The sequence below is a fragment of the Phyllobates terribilis genome, unplaced genomic scaffold, assembly GCF_046119375.1.
Source record: "Phyllobates terribilis strain yellow unplaced genomic scaffold, ASM4611937v1 Scaffold_1__5_contigs__length_1240528914, whole genome shotgun sequence".
Lineage (NCBI taxonomy): Eukaryota > Metazoa > Chordata > Amphibia > Anura > Dendrobatidae > Phyllobates > Phyllobates terribilis.
In genome coordinates this window covers 344,020,215-344,035,623 of record NW_027362761.1, presented here as the reverse complement: position 1 = coordinate 344,035,623, position 15,409 = coordinate 344,020,215, and the positions used below count along the sequence as shown (strand labels likewise).

Below are 15,409 nucleotides of genomic sequence, written 5' to 3'. Positions count from 1 at the left end.
ATCAGTTCTTAGTAACAATGCTCATACTGGGCTACATGTTTAGTGCTCACACATAAGGAATATTGTTTTGGGATATTTCTTAATGACAGCTGACACCACAGCCATTCTACTGTATGAAATCTATTATTTTCCAATATTTGGAGTTACACTAAGCCTTGTATTATAAATCAATATAGAACAGGCTATGGACATACATATCAACACAGCCTGCTTATTACTGTCAGCCCTGAATGTTTCTTTCTTCTGCAGGTTTCAGAGAGATGTGACTATGTGTATGTCAATGGCAAGGAAATGAAGGGCAAAGTTGATGTGATGGTGAACTTCACGTATCAGTATCTGAGTGCACCTCTGCTGATTACTATCTGGGTTCCTCGACTGCCTCTCCAGATAGATATCTCTGACACCGAACTCAGTCAAATCAAAGGATGGCGTGTTCCCATTATTTCCAACAGGAGGTTGGTTTGTCTTGTTTGATAAGACACGATTATAAAATCAGAAGATGGAAATGTTCTTATTAAGACATGTCTGCTGAAATTGTAATTTGGTAGATGTGCTCAAATTCACTAGAGAAAATGTATTTGATGCAAATTTACAGTTGAAACCAGAAGTTTACATACACTATATAAAAACACACATATGCATGTTTTTCTCAATATCTGACATGAAATCAGAATAAACCTTTCCCGTTTTAGGTCAATTAGGATTACCATCATTTTTAATATTTGCCAAATGCCAGAATAATGAGAGAGAGAGAATGTTTTAAGGCATTTTTATTACTTACTGCAAAGTCAAATGTTTACATACATTTCATTAGTATTTGGTACCATTGCTCTTAAACGGAATGATTGGGTCAAACGTTTGGGATATCCTTCCACAAGCTTCTCACAATAGTTGGTCGGAATTTGGGCCCATTCCTCCTGACAAAACTGGTGTAACTGATCCAGGTTTGTAGGTCACCTTGCTTGCACCTGCCTTTTCAGCTTTGCCCATAAATTTTCAATAGGACTGAGATCAGGACTTTGTGATGGCCACTCCAAAACATTGACTTTGTCATGATCCTTAAGCCACTTTGTTACCATTTGGGAAGTATTCTTGGGGTGATTGTCCGTTTGGAAGACCCATTTCCACCCAAGCTTTAACTTCCTGGCTGATGTCTTGAGATGATGCTTCAGTGTTGCCACATAATCTTCTTTTCTCATGATGCCATCTATTTTATGAAGTATACCAGTCCCTCCTCCAGGAAAACAACCCCACAACATGATGCTGCCACCTCGGTGTTTCACAAGTGGGATGGTGTTTTTAGGCTTCCAAGCTTCTCCCTTTTTCCTCCAAACGTAATGATGATCATTATGCCCAAAAAGTAAAATTTTAGCATATAATTGTTTGTACAAGTCACCTTCAGGTATCTTGAAATTGTATCCAAGGATGAGCTTGTACCCAAGGATGAGACTTGGGCAAGTCCACAATTCTCTTCCTGATATCTTGGCTGATTTCTTTAGACTTTCCCATGATGCTACACAAAGAAGCCGTGTGTTTCAGGTGTGCATTAAAATACATCCACAGGTGTGTCTCTAATTAACTCAGATGTTTCCAAAAAAACGTATCAGAAGCTTCCAAACACATGACATCATCATATGGGCAGTCCAGAATTGTTTAAAGGTATAGTAATCTTGGTGTATGTAAACCTTTGACTTTGCAGTAAGTAATAAAAATGCCTTAAACATTCTCTCTCTCTCATTATTCTGGCATTTGGAAAATATTAAAAATGATGGTAATCATCTAATTGACCTAAAACAGAAAATGTTTGTTCTGATTTCATATGAGATATTGAGAAAAATATGCATATGTGTCTTTTTATATAGTGTATGTAAACTTCTGGTTTCAACTGTAATTAAAAAAAAGGCATTTATTATACTCTGAGGTCTATAGATTAGCGATGAGCGAATGTGCTTGGATAATGGGTTAACCGAGCACGCTAGAGTCCTAACTGGATATCTTTGGCGTGCTCGTATATTATGTTCGAGTCCCTGCGTCTGCATGATTTGCGGCTCTTAGACAGCCTCAACACATGTGAGGATTGCCTAACAAACAGGCCATCCTTGCATGTGTTGAGGCTGTCTAACAGCTGCAAATCATGCAGAGGCAGGGACTTGAACATAATATACGAGCACGCCAATGATACTCGGCTAGGACTCGAGAGTGCTCGGTTAACCCCTTATCCGAGCACGTTCACTCATCGCTAATCTAGATCCCAGAGCACAATAAATGAATGGGACAAGAATGAGTTATTAAAAGGAACTTCTTATGCTAATTAGGCCTTTGACTAGTCAATGGGGCGTTCGTTTCCCTAGACTTGTCAGCCCTCTTCGCTTGATAACATGATTTGCAACAGCCAGCGTCTTCGCCAGCTCCCTGCAAATCTAGTGCATGCGCGCCCCTCTATACCGCAGTGTCATTGGGCCTTTTAAGCCGGGTGCCGAAGACGGTTCACGTACATAATCTGCACTTTTGGTCATTCACAGAGCATCTCTGAAGCTGGGAAGTGTACCACAGGGGTGATATCATATGTAGAGAGGGCTGACTAGTCTGGGGAAACAAATGCTCCATCGACTAGTGGACAGCCTAATTAGCATAAGAAAAACAGAGGTGATATATACTTTTTTAGACATGGATTTAAGTGAATAACATTATAAAGGGCTCGTTAGGATGAGAATTTAGTAATACATATGTGAATGCTGCTGAGTTGGAGGGCATGGGGGCATGACAGTTTCCCTTTAATAATAAAACATCATACTCACATCACCCTGCCCTGCCACCATAGCTTCTCATCAGTTTTCTGTTGTCTCCCTAAGGCACCACTTCTACCCATAGTCTTCTCTTCGCTGTTCACTCCTGACGCCAACTATCCCTTGACACGCATGTTATGATGTCATGGCACAATGACCTGCGTCTTCCTACACAGTCACATTGTCCCACATAATAGCATAGTGAAATGCACATTATGAGGACATGGGGCACCACAATGGCTCAGTGGTTAGCACTACAGCCTTGCAGCGCTGGGGTCCTGGGTTCAAATAAGACCAAGGACAACATCTGCAAGGAGTTTGTATGTTCTCCCCGTGTTTGTGTGGGTTTCCTCTGGGTTCTTTGGTTTCCTCCCACGCTCCAAAGACATACTGACAGGGAATTTAGATTGCGAGCCCCAATGGGGACAGTGATGATCATGTATATAAAGCATTGCGGAATATGATGGCGCTATACAAGTGAGTATAATAAAAAATAATAAGAAAGAATAATGTGTATTGAGACCTAGTTAACATTACGGGAGTTCGCAAAGAGTAAAAGAAACCTGGTGTCTTAGGGAGCGAGTAAAGCACTGATAGGTAGCTGAGTCAGTCGAGAGAGTTAAGGGGCAAAATGAGATTGTTATTTAAATGTTTTTAATTTCTTTTTGGCCCACATGAATCCAACAAAATGATGGCTGAATGCTAGAATCCACAATAAACCAGAAGCCACACATTTTGGCAAATTCTAAATACGGTAAATTCAATTTGTTTGTAGTCGACTTGTTAATTCTTAATAATCTGAAGAAGTTTATTGGAGCTAAACTATTCAGAAATACTCAGTAACATATACTAAAGGTTTAAGATTTCACAATATAAACTGCATGCACGAGGCTGTTGTATGTACTTTGAAAATTCATGTCAGAGTGGCTATATAATCCCTTTTCTAATCTGATAGCATGGAATTTCAAAGTACACCTGCCTCATCAGGTCTAGGAGAGCTACTATATTTAATAATTTATGCAGTTTGTATTGTGAAATCTGGTGATGAAAAATCCACTTTTAACCTCAGCAGAATATTATAAATAAAATATTACCTTTCAGACCAACAAGAGACAGTGATGACGATGATGAGGATGAACGCAGAGGACGAGGTTGTTCCCTTCAGTATCAACATGCAATGATCCGGGTTCTCACTCAGTTTGTGGCAGAAGACCCCACACCCCTCGGACAGCTTGACTTCTTGCTGGGCTCTGAGTGGCAGGTTGATGTGACAGACTTGGTGAAAGATTTTATGAAACTAGAAGAGCCTCATATTGCAAAGCTCCAAGATGGAAGACTTCTCATTGGAAAGGAAGTTGGAATGACAACGATACAAGTATGTAAAATCTGAATTATTGTATCTAAAATAAGTCCAGTAAAAAATTTTCATCTTGTGTTGATTGAACCTGATAGGTGTCAGATTATCAAAATTTTATCCCATAGCAATATAAAAAGTATATAACACACATTTGTTGCACTCACTGTAAGAGGAAAAAACCTTAAAAAACAGTACAAAATGAAATGTTAATACACAATATATAATTCCTGAGCATATATGGCATACAGTGGGTGTAAAAAGTCTACACTCCTGTAAAGAAATGCAGGTTTTTGTCATGTAAAAATGCATACCAAGAAGAATCATTTCAGAACTTTTTCAACCTTTAATGTCATCCATAATCTGTACAAATCCTTTGAGAAATAAACTGAAATAACTTTGAGAGGGGAAATAATTATAACAAATCTAAAATAATGTAGGTGTATGTGTCAACATCCTCTTATAATGGGGGATGTGATTGTGTTCAGAAGTAGTCAATCACATTTAAACTCATGTTAAATAGTAGTCAGTACATAGCTTCCATCATTTGCAGTGATTCTGGTTAACTCTATATAAACTTTAGCTGTTCTAGTAGGATTTTCCTGACATTTTCTTAGCTGCATGTTACAGCAAAAGCCATGGTCCATAAACAGCTTGTAAAACAGCAAAGGGATCTCATTGATGAAAGTTATCAGTAAGGAGAAGGGAATAATAAAATCTCCAAAGCATTGGATATACCATGGATAACTGTGAAGATGGTCATCAAGAAGTAGCTTAATTTGGCATAACAGCGACATTACTTACAACTGGAAATACCTATAAAAAGACAAGAAAAAATTGGTCTGGGAGGCGGCCAAGAGGGCTACAGCAACATTAAAGAAGCTACTGTAATTTCTGGCAAGTACTCGTTGTGTACTCCAGGTGACAGCAAGCTCCTGTATTCTTTCTCTGGGGTGGGTAGCAAGATGGAAGCCTTTTCTTATAAAGAAAAACATCCTAGCCCAGCTATGTTTTGCCAAAACCTACATCTAGTCTGCCAGAAGCTTGTGAGAAAACATGTTATGGTCTGATGAGACCAGGATTGAACCTTTTGGCCAATATTCCAAAAGATATGTTTAGTGCAAAGCCAACACTGTGCATCACCAAAAGAACATTATATCCACAGTGAAGCATGGTGGAGGCAGCATTATGCTTTAAAGCTATTTTTCGGCAGTTGGAACTGAGGCTTTTGTCAAGGTTGAAGGAATTATAAATAGTTTTAAATATCAGTACATTTTTGCCAACAAAACCATCAGGCCTCTGCTAAAAAATTAAAGGTGAAATTCACCTTTAGCATGACAATGACCCTAAGCATACCTTCAAATCACCAAAATTACCACAAGAAGATCAAAGTTTTGGAATGGCCCAGCCAGAATCCAGACCTGAATCCAATTGAAACCTGTGGGTTGACCTGAAAAGGTTTGTACACATGCAATGCCCTCACAATCTGACAGATTTGGAGCGCTACTGCAAGGAAGAGTGGGCATAGATGTGTCATACTGAAAGACACCTACCCAAAAAGATTGAATGATGTTATAAATTCAAAGGGTACTTCAACAAAATATTAGTTTAAGGGTGCGTATATTTATGCAACCACATTTTTTTAGTTTTTTTTCTTTTTCCACCCGAAAAGATTTCAGTTTATCTTTCAGTTGAATTGTACAGATTGAAAGGTGACATTAGAGGCTTGATCACACTGTTTTTTTTTCCTTGAGTTTTTGCTAAGGTCTTATGCCTGCTGTGCTTTTTTTATGCTGCATAAACTGTGGTGCATGTTTCAAATCCGCAACATGTCAACTTATCTTGCTGGTGCACTGAGTTTTTTGTGTGGATTTTCTCTGTAGAATTGCATTTGATGCTGAAAATTCACATGTAGAAAACACATGTAATCTGCACATGACTGTATCAATAAAGTTTTGTCAAAACCAATTACCAGAAAGTATCAAAAACAAAAGCAGCTTTATTTAAAACATAACATAGCAAAAAGAGACAAAAATATTATAAAAACCCTTGTAAAAAAGCGCACTCAAAAACGCAATGAAAAAAGGCAAGTAAGCTAACTTAGCTCATGAGTACAGAAATGCGACAGAAAACCTGCAACATCAAAAACTCATTTTTGGAGCATAGCGTAAAGGTGGAAGAAGTTCTGAAATGATTCTTCTTTGTCTGATTTTTTTAAATGACAAAAACCTGGTATTTTAACAGGGGAGTGTAGACTTTTTATATCCACTGTATCCAAAAATGAACACCAGATGACCACACTTTTTGAGGCCAAATTAAAATAATGCACCGCTTTTAGACTTAATTATGATAAACAGTATATGCCGGAAAAATCTTATTAAAGTGTAGGTTAGTAAATACCAATATATGATTTCTAGGATTTTTCTTTTAGTTTTCTATTGGTTTATGGATATTTAAAGGTAAACTATATTCTCCAGAAACACTATATCTGTGGATATTACATTTTTATCCTCTCAATATATTGTAATCATCATATTATATAGCATTGTGTACTTGAGCACCAGCTACAGGGAAAAAATGAACTTATATTCTCCCTGCAGCTGCACACTTCCAGCCATTGGGGCAGTGCCGGGAGCGGTAACAGTCATTGCTCAGTGAGTGCGACTGTAATCACTTCTCGGCACCTTTGCTGACCGCCTGCTCTGCACAAATGCCTCCATGACTGGAAGCAAGTGACAGCCGTGAAAATAAAACTTCCTTTTTGTCCATGTAGTTGCTGCTCCGGTAAGGCAGGCATGGTTTTAACGCTATTAACCTGCAGAGTAACCCTTTTAACTGCAGGTACATAGCGATTCTGGAGGTAAACAGGTTCCCTTACATAACAATTGCAATATATTATAGACAAAACTTGCTGCACTAATGATTTTATGCAATGCATTGTTAAATGTGTGTATGTATTGGCACATAAGATCTTTGTGCATATCATTTTCTTGAATATATTTTGCATGATCATTCGGTACTAAAGCAGTTAAATCCTCCTAATCTTTTATGACTGTATAATAAGACAGTGCCATAGGAAATTATTTTTATTTTGTTTATTTGAGCTCAGTGGGGAAGAGTCTATAAATAATGGATACGCTTGCTTATTATTAAATCAGTTTCTTTGTGTGTTGTAGGTGATGTCCCCTCTCTCCGATTCCATCCTGGCAGAAAAGACAGTGACAGTGCTCGATGAGAAAGTGACAATAACCGACCTAGGAGTGCAGCTTGTCTCTGGACTGTCACTCTACCTTCATTCCAGCACAGCTAATAATAAGGCTGTTGTCGTCACCTCTATGGCACAGGAGCTACTGCATGCTCAGAAACAGGTAGGGTGCTTAAGGCAACCTGAGGGGGTCTTATTACACAAAGATAATTAAGTCTGTCCTTAAAATTGTCTCTATTTTCATTTGAAACTCTTGTTGAATTAAAAATCCACTTAAGACTGATACACGTACAATGAACATTTCACTAAGTATTAAAAAGCCACCATGTCATGAAGAAAACATTCTACAAAACCATTGGAAAGATTCTTGTCTGTTTTTCCAAAATGTAGGTACATTTTACCCTGCAAGTGGTCTGCCTGCATCTCACTCCACCCTCCCATCCCCCGAGCAGTCATATTCACATGGATCAACAAGGTCCGAGCTTTGTGGATGAATGTAACGCAGTAGTGAGCAGAGTTGCTGTGAATCCACCACTAGGATTAGATAAATACTTACTAGGAAGCCGCAGTATGGGTCTCTGTGTATATGCGCCTCTCTCTCTCTTTCTCTTTCTTCTCCTCCGTCTCTTTTCTCCATAGACTTCAATAGACAGCAGTAATCTGACACTTCACTGAGCTTATCATCCATCTTATTTTGACCAAGACAGATTTTAGCTGTTCTTCAGAGTGAATGATGAGTTCAGGAGGCAGAGGACAGGCTGTAGAAGTGTCTCATAAGTAAAGGAAGAAGCATATTTCTCTGATCAGATATATTATAAAGTTTCCTATTTGCTGTATTAACTTGAACTACTGATTTATGTAAAGTTTATTGAAACAACATTGAACATTTCACTGTAAATCTGTCAGGGAGCGTGTTGTGCCTTCAAGGTTTAGAACTCTTATCTGTCTTCTTCTGGATTCATCTAAACTGATTTATGACCAGATCAAAGTTAAGCTGACCTTATATCTAGTCAGAAATCTTTATGAAGTTCAGAATAACCCTGCTGTCAGAACAACTTACTGATAGATTCACAATTAGACCGTTCTGCAGTCTGCTATGAACAGTAAGGCATAGAAGCTACAGAAGCCAAAGGCTTCAAAATGCCCTGGAAATGTCTTTATCCTTTTGAGTGTATGGTGATTGATAAGTGACCATTGTTGCCCTAAAGCAGAGGTCCCCAACCTTTTTTGCACCAGGGACCGGCTTTAAGCAAGACCAGTTTTCCATGGCCCGGTGGGGGTGGGGGCGGGGCTTTGGTCATATGGGGGTGGGGTTATGGAGGGGTGGAGCTGTATGGGGAGGATGCTGGCGGGACCTCGGTGTACAGCGCTGCTAAGTAGCAGCATTGTACATTGAGCGTCAGTGTATACAGCGCTGCTAGCTACACACTGAACACCGGTACCGGGAGCCGCGTCACTGAAGCCAGTCTGCTGCCCCAGCACGCCCCACATAACATGTTCTGCCGGGGGCGTGTCAGTGAGGAGAGCCTGCCGCCCCACCCCGTCAGGAACACACCATGCTGTGCAGGAGGGCCGCGTCACTAAGACCCGCCCCGTGACGTACAACAGGTACCATGCTGTGCTGTGGAGGGCTGCGTCACTAAGACCCGCCCGACGCCCCACCCCGTCCTGCATAATGTTCTCTGCCGGGAGCTGCGAGCTGTCACGGCTATGGCAGAAAACATTATAAATCCACACAGAGCGAGCTCTGACCAGGCGCAGGGCCGCGGAGCTAGCTGTCAGCGGCGCCGCGGACCAGCTGAAAAACCCCAACGGCCCGGTCCTGGTCCGCGGACCGGCGGTTGGGGACCTCTGCCCTAAAGGATGGACAATGATCAATTGGTTGTGCAAAAGGCAGCATAAATCATAAATATTTTTTTTACAAAACTTTACAAATACCCTTTTCATTGCTTATATTTTTTCTCCATTTTGTGGAGGATTACATCTGTAACGGTAAGCAAAATGGGATCAAATGCCGTCAGAGACAGCGAGACAAAAGATACGTTCAAATAGGATTGGGATCACAGTTGACCACTGTTAACATATTATAAATAAGTACACTAATAGCTATAATAACAACACCATAAACAGAGATTGGAATAAAAGGCCTCGGTGTTTAATCTGGGTTACATTCCTAATAATGAAACCACATATTAATAATTTTATTAAACCATTTAATAAATCATCAAACAATATATTATAAATCCCTTAAAAATCCTGTCCACCCAGCGTTAGCTAGGCGACTCCCTCAAATTAACACCATTACAATTATGACATCTTCTTCCAGGGCGGAAGGGTGGGAAGCTGCTTCCGTGATGATCTCCTCAGACAGAAGCTGTGACAGTTGGAGCTCAGTTCCAATACCTAAGCCTTTTTCCTGCCTAAATCCCTCTACCACTCAATGGCCTGTTGCTCAAAACTGCCCCCCAACGAGACCCACCATCAGCTTCTTCTGGATTTAACTGCCACTAAATATCTGACACAAAATAAGTGGGGGAACATGCCATTAACAAAAAACTGCCTTATATTCATAATACTCATTGAATGACAAAAAGGGGATCACGTGATCCCAAGTGCCCCTTTGACTGATATATTATCAGGGGCTCGCATTCTCCTGATGTTACGGTTGTTATTAGTGATGAGCGAGTATGTTCTGTTAACCCTTTCGGCGAGCATGCTCGGGTGTTTCCTGAGTATCTTCAGCGTGCTTGGGTGTTATGTTTGAGTCGTGCTGTTTCTTAGACATTCCTCACATGTATTAAAGCTGTCAAACAGTCGCAAATCATGCACACAGCGCGACTCAAACATAACACCCGAGCACGCAGAAGATACTCGGTAAACACCCCAGCATGCTCGTAAATCTCGAGTAACGAGCATGTTTGCTCATCACTAGTTGTTATACATAATAAATACCTAATTTATTAGTATATTATTAGTTGTTATACATAATAAACCTTTACCTCCGGACACAAAACATAGAGTATCCCTGATCTGTGGATAACTAAGTAGACATCACCTTCCTTGACACGTGGTCTACTACCAACCACCCAAAAAAGAAACAAAACGCTTGTGCGTTACCTCACACCAGTAGCACCGACTATGTAGCAGTCCTCAGCATCAGACACCTTCTGTCCCTTCAGTTTTCCCTCCAACTAAAGTGCTCACACTGCACACCTGTGTAAACCCAGTAATAAGGACAAAACCTGGACTGACTGCAGACTACAGAGAAATCCAGGCCAGGAAACATGAATTACCAAAACCTCCTTGAGCCTAGTATGTGTATAGTTATGTGCACACTTTAAGTATTTGCTGCAGATATTTCTGCATCAAAAATGTGTTTTTTGCAGGAAAAATGCTACATAAAAAGTGCATTGTTGCTTATGTTTTTTAATGCATTTTTCCCAATCATTAGAACGGGTGAAAATCGCTGTAAGAACGCTGAAAGAATTGATATGCTGCAGATTTGAAATTGTTGAAACTGATCCCACAGACAGATTCCCTTAAAATAAATATTAAGTAAATAGCATTCCCCGACAGACAAAAATGCAGTGGGTGTCAGCTGTATTTTATATCTATAATATAACCAGCCAAGCGTCCCTGTCTGAAGCCTCTATAGACTGTGCATGCGCGACGCGCAGTCTGGCTCCAGACAGAAGACCGCATCCAGCCGTTACAGGTAAGAGGAGTGTATAGCGCCGGAGATCGCGGTATGCGTAGACACTGAACGCATACCGCGATCTCCGGCGCCATACTTACACACTTACCTGACCGGGAGGAGCATTGCCGCAGCGCCTCTCTTCGCCGGAGATAGGGGCAGGCGTCGGATCGGCGCATGCGCATAGCGCTATCCGGCACCATTTTACTGAAGACACATTTGCAGTGTGTCTTCAGCAAAATAGTGGCAGACAGCATGGTGCTCCGGCGCCGCACTCCTCCCCCGGCCTCCGGCAGAACAGGACGCAGCAGCTCTGGAACACAGAGAAGAAAGGTGAGTATAAGTATTTATTTTTTTGTATGTGTGTACAGCGTGACGGGGATGAGGGGGCCACACATACCAGGATTGGGGGGGGTGAGGGGTACCACACATACCAGGATTGTGGGGTGAGGGGACCATGCATACCAGGATTGGGGGGTGAGGGGACCATGCATACCAAGATTGTGGGGTGAGGGGATCATGCATACCAGGATGAGGGGTACCACACATACCAGGATTTGGGGGTGAGGGGACCATGCATACCAGGATTGGGGGCTGAGGGGACCATGCATACCAGGATTGGGGGGTGAGGGGACCATGCATACCAGGATTGAGGGGTGAGGGGACCATGCATACCAGGATTGGGGGGTAAGGGGACCATGCATACCAGGATTGGGGGGTGAGGGGTGCCATGCATACCAGAATAGGGATCAGGGGTACCATACATACCAGGATAGGAATGTTGGGTACCATGCATACCAGGATGAGGGATGAGGTGCCATGCATACCAGGATGAGGGGTACCATGCATACCAGGATAAGGATGAGGGGTGCCATGCATACCAGGATGATGGGTACCATACATACCAGAATAGGGATGAGGGGTGCCATGCATACCAGGATGAGGGGTACCATACATACCAGGATAGGGCTGAGGGGTACCATGTATACCAGGATTGGGGATGAGTGGTGCCATGCAAACCAGGATTGGGAATGAGGGGTGCCATACATACCAGGATTGGGGATGAGGGATGCCATACATACTGGGATTGAGGATGAGGGGTGCTATGCATACCGGGATTGGGGATGAGGGGTGCCGTGCATACCGGGATTGGGGATGAGGGGTGCCATGCATACCAGGATTGGGGATGAGGGGTGTCATGCATATGACTCGCCCCCTGGGCCATTGGGCACTCGGATCCGGGCAGTAGGGGAATGATGGGAGTAGTAGTGGCAACCCGGTTCCGTGGCTCAGGGTGGTCAGGCCAGTGGTAGTCCGTTATGTGCTATTGATTATGTCCGTCTACGCCACCCATGGATTTGCGGTCATTTGGAACCGCCGCTGCAAGGCAGACCGCTGGGGCTGATGATGTATGCAGCTGGGATGGTGTGACTCCCCACGGGAAGAGTGCGGCCCCAGGGCAGTGTAGTGGATGGTGGGAGTGATGGTAGTGAGAGTCCCAGTGCTAATAGTGCTGGAGGAGCAAGGAGCACACAGACAACAGGTTGCAGTCCAGGGTCTTTACTAGAACAGGTAAACTGACCCACAAACAGTCCCGGCTAGGAGGGGACCTGGATGTCTGAGAGCAATGGGGAAATTGGCCCTGGTCAGGGTGAGGGTGTAGGCCTACCATGCTTTCTGCGCTCCTTCTGGCTATCTCCTCCTTATAGGGTAACAGCCCACTTTTCCGAGCTCTCCGTGTATTCTCGCCTGTATGGCCTGCGACGTGGGTTCCTTTCTGCTCCCAGCCTGGTACGGCTTTGCTGGTCCCTTCTGTTGTAGCAGAGCCTCCAGGCTTCTTAGGCCAAGGAATATACAGTCCCCTGCGGACTGGTTATCTGCTGTAGGATGTGGAATCCTCCCAGCCTCAGACACCAAAGTCTGGTAAATTAAGTCCTTTATCTGCCAAGACAGCCTCACTTCGCCTCTTGTCTCTGGCTTGTGGCTCTCCTCCTGCCACACTTCCTCTTAGGTGCAATACAACTTTCTGTCCCTGCTCTGCTCCGGGACAAGTCTCAGTACTGAGACAGGTCATCCAGTTCTCTCTAACCCTGCCCCCAGTTCCTGCTTTGATAGGGGCAGCCTGCTCCCCCTACTGGCCTGAGACAGGGGGTACTGCTTGCTAATGTTCCCCTGACTAGAGAACTTCCCCCTTGCTCTCAGACACAGCTTTATTACATTTTGTGGCATCCAGGCCAGGGTGACACATTCCCCCCTAGTAAAATTTAGTACTCCGGGACTAAACAGCAAACAAAGATAATATGCATAACCATAAAACATTAACAGACAGACGACGCACAGATTGAGTTCTTAAGGTCACAGTGTGGTCTGTGACCGGGTGTCCATATCACCAACACAACGGGGAGCCTTAACCAGGTGGGGGTCTGTCCTACCCCAAGTCCTTTACAGTCTTAGTTCATTCCTGGGTTAGGCTCCGAACGCAGTCCATACAAGATTCCGGTTATAAAAAGTCCATAACCTTCGAGTCTGTACGGCAACTGTAAGGAACTGAAACACACAATTACTAATCACGCAGGTAACTTGGCAAACAATTCAACATTTGGCAACAGGGTTATTTACAATTTTAGCGCGCTCTATATTTTCCAGCGAGCGGGTATCTGCCCCTTTGTGCTCCTGGTTGATCTCCTTAACCCACTGTCTGGTGATGGACCGACTTGGCTTTCCCCACCAGCGTTAGGGGTACAGCTACCAGCTGGGTGTACAGGTAGGGCAGGCAGCTGTCTGCGGGCTCTTTGGCTTACCGCAGGCATGGCAGGCTCACTGTCAGCAGAGGGTTGACTCTCCTGGGCTGCTGATACAGGCTCTTCTGCCTCTGGAACCGCTTGCTCCTCTTCACCTTCCGGCTCTGGTGTTGGTTGTTGCTGTGCCGGTTGCAGGAAATGCAGGACGGGTACCACTATGGCATCATTTATTCGAGTCCAGGTTTGAGGGAACTCTCCGAGAATGGTGCTGATCATTTCTTCCTTGTCCTCTGCGGGTTCAAGGTCACTCTGATCCTCTTCTGCACTACGGAGTTGCTCGGGGCACCTTTTGAGGTGGTCTCTGGAGACGGTACTAGTGGTTTCTCCTCCGTCCTTGGTGATCACGCACACCTTCGGGTTGTCGTGGTCAGACTGCAGTACGGTGTAGGGTTCCCTTTCCCACTGGTCGTCCAACTTGTGAAGCCTTCTCTTTCGCTTCAGGACCTGCTCACCAGGTTCCAGTGGACCAGCAGGGGCGTGTTGGTTGAAGAGTTTTTCTTGCCTCTCTCTCACCTGGGCAAAGCTCTTCTCCACACTTTCCTGTACCTTCTTGTACTGCAGTTGCCTTTCCGTATCCCAGTCCGCTTCCGGGGAGGTGTCCTCAGGCGTTAGGACTCCCATCTCCAGGTCTACGGGTAGCTTACCTGGTCTGGCTCGCATCAGGTAAGCCGGGGTGCAGTTGGTAGCATTCACCGGGATATGATTGTATAAGTCTATCAGGTCCGGCAGTTTTTCTGGCCACAGGCTGCGTTCCTCCAGGGGCAACGTCTTCAGGAGATCAATGACTATATTGTTCATTTTCTCACACATTCCGTTGGTTTGTGGATGGTAAGGTGTTGTCCGAATCTTCTTACAGCCATAGAGGTTGCAGAACTCCTGGAAGATTTCAGCTTCAAACGCTGGACCCTGGTCTGTCAGGGCCTGTTCCGGATACCCGTGTGGACGGCAGAAGTATTGCTGGAAGACTCTGGCCGCTGTTTGGGCTGTCAAGTCCTTTACCGGGACCACCACTAGAAAACGGGAATAGTGGTCCACGATTGTCAGGGCGTAGATGTATCCTGACCGGCTTGGAGCCAATTTGACGTGGTCCAGAGCTACCAGCTCAAGAGGCTGCGTGGTGACGATGGGCCTCAAGGGTGTCTTCTGGCTGGCACGGTCCTTCCTCCTTAGGTGACAAGGGCCACAGTCTCTGCACCACTTCTCTACAGCCCCTCTCATGCCGACCCAAAAGAACCGTCCTCTTAGCAGGAACTCCAGTTTCTTCCAACTGAAGTGCCCCGCTCTGTCATGGTAAGCTCCCAGGACCATAGCTGCATCCCGCCTTGGAACCACGACTTGCCAGGTCAGCTCGTGCGTCCGGTGGTTGACAATCCTTCTGCACAGCTTGCCTTCGTAGAGGAATAGCTTGCTCTTCTCTTTCCATAGCTGCTTGGCTTCCTCTGGAGCATCCGGATCCATGCGGGCGTCTTCCTGGGTCAGCAGATCTTTCACTAGGCGGATGGCAGGGTCACTATCTTGGGTCTCAGCCCAGCTGTGGTGAGGTAGGGGATTGATCATCACGGTTGTTAG

The 15,409-nt window shown here is 44.1% G+C and overlaps 1 protein-coding gene across 1 annotated transcript in view; it reads left to right on the top strand.

The window, feature by feature from the left end:
- Window positions 1-15,409, top strand: part of TMEM132C (transmembrane protein 132C) — a 904,429-nt gene that overhangs the window by 838,639 nt on the left and 50,381 nt on the right. Inside the window, exons 6-8 of the mRNA XM_073676143.1 lie at window positions 250-455; window positions 3,888-4,161; window positions 7,317-7,508. Coding sequence (XP_073532244.1) covers window positions 250-455; window positions 3,888-4,161; window positions 7,317-7,508 — 672 coding nt within the window. The remainder of the gene's footprint in view (window positions 1-249; window positions 456-3,887; window positions 4,162-7,316; window positions 7,509-15,409) is intronic.